A 16,855-nucleotide genomic window follows, 5' to 3' on the forward strand; every position below is an offset into this window, starting at 1 on the left:
TGGCAAAGCCTCATACTACTGCTATGAAATGTTAAAAATGTGGATTGTTTATGATAATTAAACATTCCTAAAGCACAATAGAAAAAAAAAACAAAATGACCAAAAGAAATGACGTGCTAGATATTTTTTTAGGGGTAAATGCGTAACTGACAGTTTGACACAAATTTTTTTTTTCATTTTCTTCGTTTTTCCAGGTTTACATTAAAATGCTGTTCAAAGTAGGTTTAAGTAAACAATTAACTCTTGTTAGATGATAAATCGCTTTTAAAACTTATGATCCAATGCCATCCAATCAGTCTGATCGCATTGCACTAGATTGAAATAAAGCAAGAACCTTTCAACTTTCTCCTTTGCATTTTGCATGCAAAGAATATTTACAGAATGGCCTCCACACAGCACATCAAAGTGTTCCTAGTCCATAATAGGTGTGTTAGGTGAAGAGAAGTTGCTTGCATTTCAATCAAAACTAATCTCGTCTTGAAACAAAACTAATCTTGTTACATTAGCATGTCTGGAGTTTGTTGCAAAATTCGCAAAATGACTTATTATGTGAGAGTTTGTACATTGGAAGTCTACTCTAGTAATAGACTAATAGTGCAATATTGGAGTACGTGGTCGTGGTCCCATGGATTTTGGTCTTTTTCATTTCCATTATGACTGAGAATTCGATTCTCCTCCCCCTTTTCCCCCTTTTCCATATATGTCATCAACCACAACTCAAAGATCTTGCGGACTCTGTCTCTCTCCTTCAAGTTGGAACTAAATAACTAAAATCAATAGAAAACTAGAAACTATTACCAGTTCAAGGAGTTTGGTTCTTCGCCATTATTTGATGAATTTAAGCATGGAGTTATGTTGAATTAAGACAGGACCAATAAATGACATAACCATTTGATCTACTGACCATCCTCCTTTAAAATTTAATGTATCAGTGATCACCTAAAAATAATTTATTAATTCCATCAGTTCGTCAAAGGGAATCGGCTTGTTTGAGTTAGGTTGACCCGCATTCTAGAAATAAACTGAATTTATTATGCTTTATATACCACTCACACAAACCTAAGGACTGAGGGAAGAATTTTGCTTGCGCTGCATTGTGACTAAAATACTAAATACACTGTGAGCAGTAGAGTAGTATGAGATTACGCCGTATTGTTGTATTACATGAGAATATGTATATATACAAAGTTAGGTGTACGTATCATTCAAGGACTCGCACGCAATACAGTACATTGCTTGCAGGTTGAGCACATTGAAGAAAACAAATTCTCCAACAACCAAATGGTATCCTATTTATTGAATGTTAAACGAAGAATGCAACTAGTGAAAATAGTGATATGCTCAAGTTTATGCAAGCGTAACACCATGTTTTTGCTTCATCAAGTAATGTTATATTGTTATGGAAGTGAAGAATAGTGTCAATTTTAACTGTAAAAAGAAGCTGCGATCTGGTGAGCATCTTATCTAATCCGGTAGTCTGTAATTAAGTGGTATTCTTATCAATCAATGTATTTTGTGGGTCCACTCACCACAAAAGTCAGTGTCAGGGCTCTGAAGTCAATGCCAAATTTTGAAACTTTTGATGACTTCTTCCACTCATAAAATTCAAAGTTTTTTCAAACAGCATCCAAGGAAAGTGGTGTTATTGTATTTTGCATATCACTTGTTGGGCATTTTCTCTAACACCCAATCAAAACCAACCACACTTATACTTGTTAGAATATAAAGTTGGAAAATATATATAAAGAAGAAAAGAGAGCAAGAGAGGGAGAGAAAGACAACCAAATAGTAAAGAAAACAAACAAACCAATACCATCTATCATCTCATCAACCTTGTTATTCACTCATCTTTCTCATATTTTTTAATTTTCTTTATTCTCTTCCCCTCCTCTAACAAGTACCAAAGACCAAACCAAAGTCACATCTCTCTCTCTCTCTCGTGATCAAGTAAGGTTGTAGCTAACCATGGAAAACACAGCAAAAGCTCAAGAGAGAGAAAACCCTTCACCAAAGAGCAATGGAAGCAACAGTAGTTGTAGTAGTAGTAGCAACAGCAATGGAGTACAACCACCTTTAACACCAAAACCAATATCAAGATCTGAAACTAACACATATCCAACAACTTTCATTCAAGCAGACACTACTTCTTTCAAACAAGTTGTCCAGATGTTAACTGGTTCATCAGAAACAGCAAAACAAGCTTCCTTAAAACCAACTACTACTTCAGATCCATCGCAAAAAAGTGTTATACCACCTATCAACAAAAATGGCCCAAAGAAACAGGGGTTTAAACTTTATGAAAGAAGGAATAGTATGAAAAATCTCAAGATCAGTCCTTTGATGCCTGGTTTCATTCAGAATTCTAGTTTTTCACCAAGAAATAAACCAGAAATCTTGTCACCAAGTATTCTTGATTTTCCTTCACTTGTACTTAGCCCTGTTACTCCTCTAATTCCAGACCCTTTTAACAGATCACCACCAACTTCATCTGTTTTAGCAGCAGAAGAGAAAGCAATTGCAGAGAAGGGATTTTATTTACACCCATCACCTGTTTCTACACCAAGAGAGACAGAACCACGGCTTTTGCCTTTGTTTCCTGTTACTTCACCAAGAATTCCAGGTTCTTCTTCTTGATATATTCACTATGATGCTTTTTTTTATTGTTTGTTGTGATGTAAGCTTAAATTTGCTACTTAATTAATGGGTACTTAATTATTTGCTGAGGAATTGTCATCTTTGTTAGCTTCAATTGTACAATTTGAGATGTTACAAGATCTCAATATGAGTTGGTTCCAGTTTTTTTTTTTTACCTTTTTCTTTGTCTCTGTATTGTCATTGTTCATTTGAGGATTGAATGTCTAGTTTTTTAACTTTTTTCATACTGGACTTCCAACAAGTACGAAGAGAGGAAAAAAAAAAAACTCTTGTTTCCCTTTCACTGTTTGGTTCAAAAGAGTTCCAACGTATTTTTTTTCTTCACCTACTCATTAGTTAATACTGTGATTCAAATACTAAATACACGAAAAGAACAAGAAATACCGAGGTTTTCAAAAAAATTTAAGTCCATGTGAAGGGCGTGATGGGGAGAATGCAATGTATGTATGACTGCCGAAGTTTCATGTTCAGTTAGCTGTCAGGAGTCCAGGAGTGCATTGAGTAGATGAGCGAGCTAGAAATCAGGAACTTTACTAGGGTATCTAGCTTATGAAACCTCAAGAGTCAAGACCTGTCTCTTTTTATTTTTTCGCTGAATCCTCAATACTTGTACAGTACAACTTGTGAAATTGATTTTTTTGGTTAAGCAATTTATACACTCTTTCATCAGGAAAGTGACTTCACCATTAGAATGGGATTCTGCTGAAATTCAGCATGATGAGATGATCATGACCATTTCATTTAACTTCAGTTTTCTCCCTCAAAGTACTGATCCTAGATTCAGTTAAGTACACAAAAATGATAGGTGGTTTAGCATGAAAAAGATATAATAAAAGTACAAACAATCTAAAACAAAACTCACTTCCTCTGCATATGGGACAAGTGTCTAAAGAATAAATTATTTTTCATGAAGTCAGATGGATTGTGTATAGCATTACCTCCATTGGTCTAAAAGATTAGAAAGAACATTAAAAGAGTGTAATCTCATATTTTGCATTTCTTGGAAGAGCATTGATGCTCATCATATTATAGATAGAACTTAATTAACTCTCCACCGAAAATATGTGAAGATAAAAAGTTGACCAAATCAAGTGATACAGGCCATAAACAATATACATTACATAAATTTTCTCTTGATGGCTAACCTTCCAACTCTGGTCATGTGGTGAAGCATGTATATATGGTTAGAAATTGGTCAAATGGATCAGTTGTTTTCATTTGGGGACATCAGTCTGATGGACCCATTAGTATGCTATCGTATATTTATTCCTATATTTAAAGTCACAAATGGTTTCCCTAGATTTCCTCTGGAAAATAATAAATGCATGGTCTCTGTCTCAAGATGTACGAGATTCAACTCTAGCTAAGTTTTGTAAAAGAAACTTGTTGAATTTGTAAAGATAGCATTACGGGTACCCTAACATTACCCCATCTCTACTCAAAACTTCAAAAGTCCTGAAAAAAGATGAAGTGTATTCAAGAAATAATGATGCCAGAAGCCAAGAAGTAAGACCAACAAAAGTGCATTTTCCTTTGAGTCAAAATAAGTCTTATTCAATCTCGAATAATTTAGTTTTAAAAACGGGGACAGGAGAAAATAAAGATGTGAAGTGTGACTTGTTGGGTTGATGATTGAATGAAAGAAGAAAGAGTCAAAAAGAGGTGGAAAATATCAACAAGAAAACGTGGGTTGCCGGTTTTGTGTTGTTTTCTGTGGGTGTTGGCTAGTGTACAACTCGCAAATGTTGGCTCGTGTACATCCAGTCTTTGCCCAACTTGCAAATGCGTACTGGATAACAATCAGCATCAGTAGCAGTTCCTATTTAAGAGAGATCAATATACCTAGTTCCCCGCTTAATCCGAAGATATTAAGCTTAATAACAACGAACAGGTTCTTCTGACGCTTTAGTTTGTTGTAAGTGCTAACTAGCAAAATCGGTTAAATCTTTAAGTGATAATATCAAAGGTTTGGAGCTCGAATCCCGTTAGCATCACAGAGTTACAAATTTCATTTAAAGCAGGCTTACGAATCTTTAAAAAAAAATAACGCTTTAGTTGTGCACGTATATTGCACTTTACATGCAAACCAAAGATGCGCTGAAAGATGTTGAGTGCTTCAGTATATCCAATATATATTGCAATCTGCCTTGAAACTGTTATCATGTAAATTTCTCATTTTTATTTTCTTGTTCCTAGTTTAACTGCTAAACTAGTTATACCGGACTAGCATATCCCAGAAAGTCACAACATATGCATTATTTTTCTTTTGGTAAAACAACGTATGTACTCAGTGGCTGCTCCCAATGAACATAATTCAGCCCAATGTAACGATGTAGCAATGATGAAGTTAAAACTAACATTTCAGTCGCATTCTAGATATTAAGAAATTTTTTGCTAGAGATCAGTCCAATAGAGAAGAATTTGCACTGACATGTTCGTTAAGGTAAAGTATAAGCCTATCTATTCCGACTATTCGTACATTTAGATTAGTCAGAGTAAAACTACCAACACTATATGGTGCAGCAATTCTATGAACATTTATATATACTATTTTGCCATCTGAGTTGGCTTTACAACGTTGCACCAACATAATGTGCAATGAATATGCTTATTTGCAATACAGCAATAAAAACAACGGCACTATTGCCTTTAACTTTACTCAAATATATATATATTAATGGACATTGATTTCGTAACAACTCAAAATAATTACAGAAGGTCACATTTGATTTTTCAAATTTCTACGAAGGATTCAATTGTTCTAAACCCGTGGTTCTCAGGAAGAGGTTCATTTCCCGGCCGAATAGATATAATTACTTCCAAACCTGAAATGTGGAATGATCTGTAAGTGAGGAACTAAACCGTTTCTGTTGAGATATAATCCTACATTGATTTACAGCCTTGCATGACGATATTTAAGTTCCAAGGGCAGCTCATTGCCAATAACTTGAGTTGGCTGCTCTATGACATAATAAAGTATTAGAGCATGTTATTGTTTCTAGACAAATGACTCATATACTCCACGGCACTCAGAAAAACTAATCCACACGTTCGACTCAAAGTATGCCACCTGTGAGGCGCGTTCAGATATATAATGCCTCGATATTTAACAATACCCAGCTCAGATGAATGGGATTGGTGGATTTCCAAAGTTTCAATCCATATCCATATGTGGTCTTAGAATTTATTTTAGGTCCTTTCCAAATAAAATGAACAATTTTGGATTGGTTATATTTGAAAGCAACAAGTTATGAATCTAGAAAAAAAACACAACTTCAAATACCTAATTTTATTTTATTATAGTTTTAAGGTGTTTTTGGATGTTTCCAAATTGATATTTGAAGTGTTGAACTGCCTAAACCACTCACTTTCTAATATAACATTGAAGATTGTGATGATAGCTGGGGAATGAATTGCCACAACAAACAAACACTTTTTAGTTAAGTCATTCTACTCTTTTTTTCGATAATAACTCATATATATATAGAATTAAAGCATTACAGGAGTGATCTTGTTTGTTAGGATACAAAATGGTAGCTTCTCCCTTTGGTGCAGGTGGGAGGCCCATTGTGCTAACTGATGGGCCTCACCATTAGACTCCCTATTTATCCACTGAAATTTACAGAACTCAAAAGCAAAACTTGACTGAATTACATAGTCTCTCAAGCTCTCATACATCCATGAACACGACTGGCTATTAATACCACATGACACGAGAAACGACCAGAGCAACAACATGGCGTTTCCTTGCAAACGACCAGAGCAACAACATGGCGTTTCCTTGCAAGATAACATGGGAAACCAACGTTCCTATGAATATAAAATTTATTGTATGGAGCTTCTTTGGAATAGAATACTCACAAACGACAAGCTCATTGAAAAAGGTGTGATGCTCAAAATCCAAGGTACGGACCCTCTCAATAGTCTTTGTGTTTTATGTAATGCCATGGATGAATCTCTTCCTCATTTTTTCTTCTCCTTCTCCAACCCAATCTGTCATGATTTGGGAGTCTCTTTTGGAAACTATACGGAAACAGTAAACTTGGTTTTTACATCCCTAATGCTAAAGAATTGCTAATGAATTGGCTGAAAATAAATGTGAGTGGTTTGGGAGAAAGCATATGACAGATCTTTCCCACTACGATTATAAGAAATGAAATCATATTTAAGAATAACAAACTAATGGTCAGTCAAGTGGTTGCTCAAATAAAATGAACAATTTTGGATTGGTTATATTTGAAAGCAACAAGTTACGAATCTAGAAAAAACACAACTTCAAATACCTAATTTGCAGGTGGTGCCACGAGTTGCTTAAATCTCAGTGAATTGTAGTGGAATGACACTGTAATGAGTATAGACATAGTAGATCGTTTCTAAAGTATGGGGGGTATTTCTACTATTGTCGCAACACACCTTGGGTTATTGGCGATGAAGTGGATCTAGTAGAACCATGGTTTTATGACTCGGCCGGTTTGAACAGGAGTCACAGTTCCTTGGGTTGAGTTTTGTAAGTTGAACTGGTTCAACATTGGTTCAACATAGAACCAGTTTTAACACTAGTTTGAACCGTCCGATTCAAGTTAGAAACCAGTAAACTCAATGGTTCAAGCATAACTCGGTTAAAAAATGGTTCAAAAATCGGTTCAACCCGGTGATTTTTACTCAACCTGACCGAGTTGACTCACCCTAAACCTTAAATCATTGTTTTACGACTCGGCTGGTTCAAGTCGGTGATATGAACCAGCCTGAACCTACCGGTTTGACCCGGAGCCAGAGCTTCCCGGATCAATTTTTTTATGTTGAACTGGTTCTTCAACATTGAACCGGTTTCATCACCGATTTGAACCACCTGGTTCACATTAAAAACCAATGAACTCGGTTGTCTAAACATAACCTGGTGGTTTTTACTCAACCCACTGAGTTGACTCGACCAAAACATTAATAACTTTACTTTATTAACCTCAAATGTCATTCGGTTAAAAAAAACCAGAAAACCATGCCTTAAATACATTCATTGATTAACTTAGATATATAATATTATTTAAGAATTAACTTAACAAAGAGCCGGCTGGGTTTTAGTTGAACCAGTGGTTTCAACCGAGACCGGTTTGACCCAATTCAATTAAAAAAACCGGTTCTGAAAACCATGAGTAGAATAATCCATTGGATGGTCTTTAGTTGGTTTCAGTTTGTTGGTTCCCAATTTGGTTTCAATTTCATTGTATCATAGATGTTGGCACTAATTGAGGACCACTTCCCTCATCGTGCATAGACTTCCACCCAAGCCATAAAACAGTTGTGCTAACCCATATTATAGCCCTGGTCCGCCCACGCAACGCTTGACCTGACCGATAACTGATGGAAAATATATTGTTCCAGCATGTGATATACATGATATCTCTTATGAGTTGCAAACAGCATCTTGTTAGTATCATATCTTGTCTGCTTCCCTTATTAGTATTAGAGCATTCCCAATGCAAACAGTTTTGAGGAGAAATAACAACTTGTCACCCTTGTTAAGCAAAATACAATGACCTAATGTAAGGGTGACAATGAGGGTAGTTTTTCACTAAGTAACAATGAGGGTAGTTGTTAATGAGTTGTGAGTTTCAAACGGAACTTTTTATTTCGTCTCATACGTTTTTTTGAAATTTTTCGTTTTTTTTCGGACGGTCCATCCCACATGTTTTTTCGACTTTTTTCAGGTTCGGCCGTTTTTTCGATATTTTTTCGTATTTTACATTTAAACGGAATGTCTTTAAAGTCACCTCTGCATTGGGCAACCCTTGATAGCTTTTCACCAGCAAGGTAGCTATAAGAGGAAATAGTCCTCTGTGGCGCCTATGTGGAGGTAACAAACTGCTGATCAAAACTGCTTGCATTGGGAATGCTCTCATGTCATGAGTTGTAAACAATATTGCAAATACAAGGTGATGGTTTTTGCTCCTATAAATCTGAATCATACAAATGAAGATCCCATCCAAGACACAAAAATGTTTCAACGACTGGTGGGTAGACTAATCTCTCTCTCTCTCTCACGTCCTGACATAGCTTATGATATTAGTGCAATTAGTCAGTTTATACACTCATCACGAACACTACACCTTGAGGTAGCACGGAGAGTGTAGAGATACCTTAAAGGCTCTCCCAGACGTGGAATCCTATATAAGAAAACTAGACACTTTCGAGTAGAAGCCTATAGGGATGCAGATTGGGCAGGATCTATCACCAATAGACGGTCTACAACAAGTTATTGTGCCTTTGTGGGAGACAATCTTATTTCTTGGCGAAGCCAAAAACAACCTGTGGTTGCTAGATCTAGTGCTAGCTGAAGCTAAATTTAGAGCAATGGCACATGGAGTATGTGAGCTTCCGTGGTTGAGAATATTACTGGTGAGCTGGGAATTCATGTGCAAGAACCAATGAACATTATTGTGACAATAAAGCAGCTATCAGCATTGTACAGAATCCAGTCCAACAGGACAAAACTAAGCACGTTGAGGTCGATCGCCATTTCATCAAGGAAAAGCTTAAGCAGAAAGTGATTTGTACCCGGTATGTTAGCACAAAAGACCAGGTTGCATATGTGCTCACTAAAGGGGTTGCCAAGAGCTGCCTACAAACTGTGATTGGCAAGTTGGGTTTGATAGATATCTTCACACCAACTTGAGGGGGAGTGATGGAAAATATATTGTTCCAACATAGCATATCATATCCAGCATATCATGTGATATATATAATATCTCTTATGAGGTACCATATCATATCATATCATATTTTGTCTGCTTTCCTTATTAGTATTATGTCCTGAGTTGTGAACAATATTATAAATACAAGGTGATGGGGGAATGAACACCCAAGTTCTCTCCATCTTCTTCTTCTTCCTTTGTCCATAATCTTCTTATTATTTTATTATTTAATACTGGTGACAAGTTAAGAATTACAACAATAACGGGATGATGGGGGAGTGCATGGCCCAGGGGAGGGGTATTCACTTGTAGTCCATCTTTAAGGTACTATGTATATGTATATGTATGATCTTAAGCAGAAATCTTTTTACTTTCATCAAAAAACAAGGAAAAGAACAAGAGGAAGCTTCCCCTGAAAGCATAAATGGGAATTAGGAGCTGGGACCCCTGGACTAGAATCTAGTAACAATTAAATCAATCCAAAGGCTTCCACAGTGAAAACTTATGGGATAACATGTAGGATAGCACAAGTCTAAATTTTAGCTTGAAGTTAGCTCTGCTTGATATGATGTAAAATATTGCAAAACAAATTCTAGGTCAACTATGTTTTGAACAATGTTGGGAGCCGATTTAAATGTTAGTAGGAAGGCTCTCTACTAAACTATGGCATGACGAGTGAAGAACGATACTCTACCAAAATTTACAGCCACCACTGGGCAGCTTATTTAATTGTGTGTGTGTGTGTGCGTTTGTGTGTCATATAACATACCTGCTGCTTGTGCAACCATGGCTTCTTGATAGACGTCCGTCAAAAATAAGACCTCGGATGGGCTATCTACTCCCACTGACTGGGATATCTCAAAGTAACTCCGTGTCTCCTTTTTGTTTCTACATGTACGATAAAACCAGCTTAGGACTCACTATACAAATCACAGGAAAATGTGAACTTGTGAAGTAACTTACCCTATCGAGGTATCAAAAAATCCACACAAGTATCTTCTCAAATCTCCATAATTTGAATTGCCAAATATTAGTCGTTGAGCCTCCCTGCTTCCACTAGAATATATGTACACCTGCAGTAAAAGAAATCGGAAACAAAGAAAAGAAAGAGTATTTCAAAAACAAAAAAGAAGTTCATAAAATTGCAAGAATTAGAGAAAATATATATGTAGCTAGTTATTTATCACTATGTATATAGATCTAACTTCTAGTCAAGAGTGTTTTTTTTTTAAATTTTTTATACTATTGATATATCAATAATTACATATTATTGATATAAAATTAAGAAACATAGAACCAATAGGATGAGATATCATTACAATGGAAATCTAAAAGAAAAAACACAAAGTACATAAGAAACAAAACACAACGATCTCAAGAGTTTATCACTACGGTAATAAAACTAGGCCCTTAAGAGTGCCAAATTGCAAATTTCCATTATGGGAGTCGTTATGATTATGGTAAAGGCAAACTATACTTCCAAGCTTAAGAGCCGTGCTTGATTCATTTTTGTTAGTGCTGCCGGATGTCATTTGACAGTGTTCTGCCAAATCTTTTTAGATCTTATGGGTCCTACTTACTTAACGTTTATTTAAAGAACATTCTTGGGACTAACCACTAGCACCAGGGCACTGAAAAAAGACTTTAACTCAAAATGAGTCTCAAATTTGAGAGCAAAAACGATTCCTGAAAAAGGTCTTTGAGTTTATAGGTGGACAATTGGGACGATTGGGAGTATGTTTTGGGCAAACCATACTCATTTTGAGATAATAGGTGAATCACACAGGACGCATAGACCTTAACCTTTGCTGTTACATTTGAGACGCAAAGACTGCCTATAGAAGTTTACTATGCTAATAGAATAGAAGAGTGCCAATGGTCCTATCCAGAGAACTACGGAAGCCTATCTGGATACCCATACTAAGATACAAAACTTTCTAACATGTCACTTCTCTGATAAAATAAAAGTGATATCAAAAAGCAAATAATCCCATACCAAAACAATTTGAGTACCTACACCTCCGATTCCCTTTTACCAATATTTAAAATTTATATAATGAAATTGAAGTACAGTGGAACCTTTATTCCTGAAGCATGCCACTTCTTAAGAGCTTCTGGTACATCCTCAAAAACTACTCCTTTTAATTCGTCACCTTGAAACCCAGTGCGCCATATATGACCCTGCATAAAAAATTTAAGGGGTAAAAACTCCAAAGAAAAGCCCTTGAAAGACGTTTTCTCTGAGGACTATTTGCATGCCTGTAATTGCTAAATTTGCTCACCTGTAATTGCTCCATTTGCTCACCTGTAATTGCTTTAAGGCAGTAATCTTTCTATCTGCCAAAATCATTGCTTCCACGTTCGCTACCACTGAGGAAATCACCTCTTCTTTTCCAGCAACATCAGGGGGAATCGATTTGGCACCAACTACCCCTTGTTTCAGATCATCTTCAACCTGTGAGAAAGATATAACTTATCAAGAAATGTTTAATTTCCAAGGACAAATCCCAAGTTAGTAGCATAACAAAAAGCGCACATTAACTGCTAATCTGCAGCCTACGCAACAATTATACAAAGCTGAAATATTTACCTTTAAAATGAACTTCCTGGAGAACAGGGTTGTTGTTCAGTACAAAGTTCATTTAGAAGGATATAAACAACAGTGACAAGGATCAGTATGGTGAACTCATTACCAGGAAACATGAATACATGACGGCATCCTAAAAGACTCATGGTCAAATTAAACGTTTTTTTTATTTTATATTTATATTAAGCTATTTGCTTCTCCTATGTTTTCACCTAGTTTTAAGAGTTTACTTCACTAGCAAGCAACTCTTTTAGGGGGAGTGTTCCATCCTCTCCCCGTCCATCATATTCCCCATTGAGCACTATGTTCGTTGTGGTATCCTCAACATATCTCAGTGCAAGGATGCCTTTCTTAGTACACAGGTTAATTGTACGATAGACCAATGGAGATTGCTGTCAAAATTTTGGGGCTATATATAATGATTACTTCCATACTGATATGCCTCACGTAAAGCCTATTGCGGTCTCCTTTGTGTTCCTTGGCCATGTACGGGTTGAATTTGAACTTTCATCAGTGCCATATTGCTTCAATGTTACAGAGGCTACAGTTTGCCGGATGTTTGTTTGGCTCTTGGTTATGATGGATCCTTTTCTTATATGAGCAAATTTGGAATAAATTGATTTGCAGATCATGTCCCAAAAGAGGCCTTGGACACACTTGTTTAGATACACGCATCTACGGTGGTTTTGGTAAATTTTGTGACGATGTCAGCATATTTCACTTGCCTGTTTTCGGTCCAGAAAATCGCTACCAGGGTACATCACGTGGTGAAGTTCCTTGCAACCCTGGTAGAATGTGTCGATTTGCCGATTTAGCATGGGTTTCTGTACAGTAAAATTCTTGGTCGAATTCTTTGATTTCTTTCTCAACAGGGGGAAATGATACAGTACATCGGTATGGTCACATCATCACCAGGAAACATGAAGTTATTCTAAAAGGGGCAAAAGACAAATTACATCTTTTTATTCAAGTCATTTGACACCAAAAGTATTAGGTGTCTAGGAAGCAGCTTTAAAGATTCCCAAAAGGCTGGCCCATTTCTTTACGTATCACAACACAAATACACAATACCTTCAGTATAATGGATCAAGATTTTGTGTTTCTCTTCACTATAGTTAAGATGTGTTATTGAGAAGCAAAGCCTGTGTTTCTATACAACATAATTAGGGAATGTCGATTCCTATGGTGAAACCATGGTTGGACTTGGACATGACTATGAGTCAATAAATATTAAATAAATAGCCAAATAGGGCACTGGAAGATGATTTATAGCAATCCTTTTCAAGAAATCATTTTCAGCAGAACATCTTAGGAAATAAAGGCCTATCTTTCTAAGAGCCTCCAGAATTCATGTGAAGCTACCAGTACGAGAGTAAATAACAAAACTTTCCTGGAGGAGATATTATAGCAGTCTTTACACCGTTCTTGTCCACATTATAAAATGATAACAGAAACTTAGTAGATATATACATGAGAAGAATGTAATCTTACTTGAGAACGGAGCAACTTAATGTCATCTTTAGTTTCTTCAGTGTTGTATGTTGCAATTAAATGCTTCCTCACATTATCACGCGCATATGGGAAAAGAACATCAGTAACAAACGATATTGGAGTAGTCGTTCCTTCGATGTCAAGAAGAATACAATGCTGCAAAAAACAGCGAAAATCACCGAAAGGTACTTCACAATGTGTCGATCTGAATGATTAAATTTTGAAATAATCATAGAGAACTAAGAGAAGGGCAAATGAACTTAACTCCAGAAAAGATGCTTACTGCAATCAATATCAGATTGAGCAAAACTAAGATGGGGTTGAGATTTACTGAGGAAATAAAAAATGAACTTACTCGTGATGGTGCATGTTCGTGACCTCCGTTCAAAGCCTCTGCCCTCACAGGACCATGACTTGGAGAGGATGAGTCCAAACGTTTAATTGCAGGCTCAAACAGATAGTGATAACACTCTGCCTGATACAAAAAAGACCCAGTTAAAATAAAACCAATATCAACGTTAATAGATATTATCTGCACATACAACTATGTTGAAAACATTCCAGAGTGTATGAAGTGATGTAATAGACTCTGTAATCAAAGTCAGACACCTAGAAAAAAAAAAAACAACTTTGCACCAAAAGCAATCAAATTATTTTTAAGCAACAGTTAAACGAAGATAGTTTGAGAAATATTTTGTTGCCCTTATGGTTTCTTCAGCATATAAATAATACACTTCCTACAATTCTACTTAAGAAGTCAAGAAAGAAACTTATTGACTATTACTTTTTTTTTCAATGGGAAAAGAGCTTTCTGCTAATGTAAATATAGAATTGAGTACAGTATGAACACACTCGTTGTGGGGGAAACCAACAACGTTACATAAGGGCACTAAGGTGGATAAAATCACAACAATAAAAAAGACTAAAATACAAGTAATAACTGTAACAAGACCCTGAAGAACAGAAAAAACACAGACGCATAGTCACTGAACAAGGCAGACCCTCCACACCAGCTGAATATAAAGCTCCTTAATGTTGTAAATAAGGCTATCAACTTTGTGTTCCAATGAAATGAAAATGTCATTTCTCTTCTTCCAAATGACCTAGAGAATCGCAACATATATATGCTTTCTTAGGAGATGACACAGCTGATCTGGAAGATTCATGCAGAAGCAATGGTGAACCATATCCCAACAACTTCACAATGAATCCCACATCTGGGGTAAAGTTTAATGCTCTAAAACACGGGTGCTTATATGCTCCTTTTAAGTACACAAACTAATATATAGTCGGTGAATCACATTCTTCTCAATTACTCGCAGTTCACATAAATTCCACCAACTTAATGGTACTACAATGTCTACCTTGTTGGGGAAAAATGTATTAACAAAATTGAATCTAATAGCAATAGAACAAAACAATTATTAAAACATAATTAGTTGAAGTACACGTATATTTGAAGTATGCGCATTATCACCCGTATGGTATTTTAGTTCTAATTCAAAATTGTTGAAACCAATCAGAATTATACTTCAAAATGCAAGCACAACTATACTTACTCTCATCTATACTTCAAAATTCAAGTGAAACCATTACTACTCATATGGTATCATAGTTCTTTTCTTTATTCGATAATGGGCATGTACCTTGTTAAAATGGGGTGCACTGTCAGTACATTTAGGAGCTGAAACAACAGACGCATTTGAAGAAAGCAAGTAAGTATATCCACCAACCATTCTTCTCTCCTTCTCAACACCTTTAAAAAACTGAATATACACAAAAAGATAGAAGGAATATACAAGAGAGTGAAAAAAAGAGGAAAGTACCAGAAAGGGGCATGTCAAAATGTTGAAATGATTTGGACATACTACCACCACTTCCAAGTAACCAACCAAGTTTTGATACTAATAATGCTTTGCTTTCTTTCACTTGTTTACTTTCTATATAGTTTTTTGGTGGTGTTTGCGGTGTTACCATGAATGCTGTTGTTGTTGCCATTTTAATGGCACAACTAAACTTCTCTTGTGCAACAAGAATAATTGAGGACACACAAAAAAGATCACTGTACATATCATGGAATAGTGTGAAATGCTGCGATATAATACGAAATATTGTTTCACAGTGTTGGTATTATCGGCATGATGATATTCTTCGCTTTGTAGTGTTGAGATTATCGGCATATTTCATGGAATATTTCTAGAGGCGGAAAAAAATAATGTTTTTGGTCAGCTACGGAGACAAAGTTATGTGAAATTCACAAAACAGTGAAAGGGTTTTGACGTGGAAATTTGTTTGTACGGAAATCCTTTGCCGTGAGAAGGGATAATTTGTGTTGAGAATAACGGAGGAGTGGATTGCAGGCTCTAAAGCACGGACCCACATGGTAAAGAGCTGTGTCCGCGTCGACAGCGGGGACCGGACGCGTGTCCGACGCAGTCAACACGGTTAAGACGCAGACACATTTGGGACATTCAGGACGCAAGTCAACCAAAGAGAAATGGTGCAGATGACTAGGAATAGGAATACCACCATCTTCTTCTTGTGTGTTGATTATTGTTTAAGTCTTACAAGTGAAATCAAAGCACCGAAATTTACACAAATCTTCATCCAAATTATGTTGGGTCGATGATTCAAGAGTGACTTGCCCTACTATAAAATCAGTAAATGGAATATTTTGATTAGAATAAGAAAATAAAATTTTTGACAACGATGGAGTTGATGGATTGCATCGATATTTCTTCATTAAGAAATGCTATAGAATATAGGAGAAATACAGTGAAGGTTTGAAGTGTGGCGGCTGACTTTTGAGCTAAATGATAAAAATGTGGGTTTCTCACGTATGTGTTAGACCTAATTTTTGGGAAATTACTATTTTGGTCATTCAACATAGTGGTGCTAAGTTAGATTTTACATGTATGCCATAATTTTACATGTTGGGTTTATTTTGAATATTAAAATATTTATTATACATATGAATTAGGTTATATAATATTCAATTATTAAAAATAAAAAAAATAATATATATTATTTCTTGTGTCCAGGTCGCGTCCGCGTTCTACATTTTTGAAATATAGCCGAGTCGCCACGTCAGTGTCCATACAACATTGATTGCAGGTCTATTGATGATTAATTAATAGAGGGGTGTCTTTAATTTTTCAAAGGGATAATCTCATAAGTTAAGTTGGGGTGCTAATATTGCCACCTTTTAATAAATCGGAAACGTTAGTTTAGTTTACCATGTCGAGAAATATTGATGGACCAAGGCTGTAACGAGAAATGGAGAAACATTAGTTTAGTTTATTATATCGAGAAATATTGATGGACTAAGGGTGTAACAAGAAGTCCATAAACACAATAATTTTAGGTGGGCTAAGGCTGAGTCCAATGACCCCATATCGTCACAAAAGTGGAGTGGAAAGTGGCGGTTTTATTT

At 36.0% G+C, this 16,855-nt stretch overlaps 2 protein-coding genes across 6 annotated transcripts; one reads left to right on the plus strand and one right to left on the minus strand.

Annotated features, from left to right (window-relative positions):
• The first annotated feature begins 1,635 nt into the window (after window positions 1-1,635).
• Window positions 1,636-2,809, plus strand: LOC147476426 (VQ motif-containing protein 4-like). The gene has a single exon (XM_086584782.1). The coding sequence runs from the start codon at window positions 1,966-1,968 to the stop codon at window positions 2,632-2,634; it is 669 nt and encodes a 222-aa protein (XP_086440908.1). The 5' UTR covers window positions 1,636-1,965; the 3' UTR covers window positions 2,635-2,809.
• Window positions 2,810-5,173: 2,364 nt separating this feature from the next.
• Window positions 5,174-15,734, minus strand: LOC147476427 (putative bifunctional methylthioribulose-1-phosphate dehydratase/enolase-phosphatase E1 1). Of its 5 annotated transcripts, XR_015209328.1 has the most exons (10): window positions 15,249-15,636; window positions 15,069-15,178; window positions 13,778-13,897; window positions 13,423-13,578; window positions 11,650-11,799; window positions 11,424-11,525; window positions 10,308-10,417; window positions 10,114-10,232; window positions 6,517-6,678; window positions 5,310-5,480 (listed from the first exon to the last, which is right to left on the minus strand). XR_015209328.1 is itself a non-coding variant. In XM_086584780.1 (9 exons), exons 1-9 carry the CDS (start codon window positions 15,490-15,492, stop codon window positions 5,389-5,391), a joined length of 1,131 nt encoding a protein of 376 aa, XP_086440906.1. In that variant the 5' UTR covers window positions 15,493-15,734; the 3' UTR covers window positions 5,174-5,388. The 5 variants fall into 5 exon arrangements, 4 of the variants coding, with proteins under 4 accessions (XP_086440906.1, XP_086440904.1, XP_086440907.1 ...); XM_086584780.1 differs by lacking the exon at window positions 6,517-6,678 and having other exon boundaries at window positions 5,174-5,480; window positions 15,069-15,106; window positions 15,249-15,734; XM_086584778.1 differs by lacking the exon at window positions 6,517-6,678 and having other exon boundaries at window positions 5,174-5,480; window positions 15,249-15,634.
• Window positions 15,735-16,855: the final 1,121 nt, after the last annotated feature.

The sequence above is a fragment of the Coptis chinensis genome, chromosome 9 (assembly GCF_015680905.1).
Source record: "Coptis chinensis isolate HL-2020 chromosome 9, ASM1568090v1, whole genome shotgun sequence".
NCBI lineage: Eukaryota > Viridiplantae > Streptophyta > Magnoliopsida > Ranunculales > Ranunculaceae > Coptis > Coptis chinensis.

Excerpts from the sequence above, each read along its gene's own strand:
- LOC147476426 (XM_086584782.1), top strand. The coding sequence starts at position 1,966 with ATGGAAAACACAGCAAAAGCTCAAGAGAGAGAAAACCCTTCACCAAAG.
- LOC147476427 (XM_086584778.1), bottom strand. The coding sequence starts at position 15,492 with ATGTACAGTGATCTTTTTTGTGTGTCCTCAATTATTCTTGTTGCACAA. Across the intron at positions 15,179-15,248 it reads TTTTGACATGCCCCTTTCTG|GTGTTGAGAAGGAGAGAAGA; the intron begins GTACTTTCCTCT and ends AGTTTTTTAAAG. Across the intron at positions 13,579-13,777 it reads ACGAACATGCACCATCACGA|CATTGTATTCTTCTTGACAT; the intron begins GTAAGTTCATTT and ends TGTTTTTTGCAG.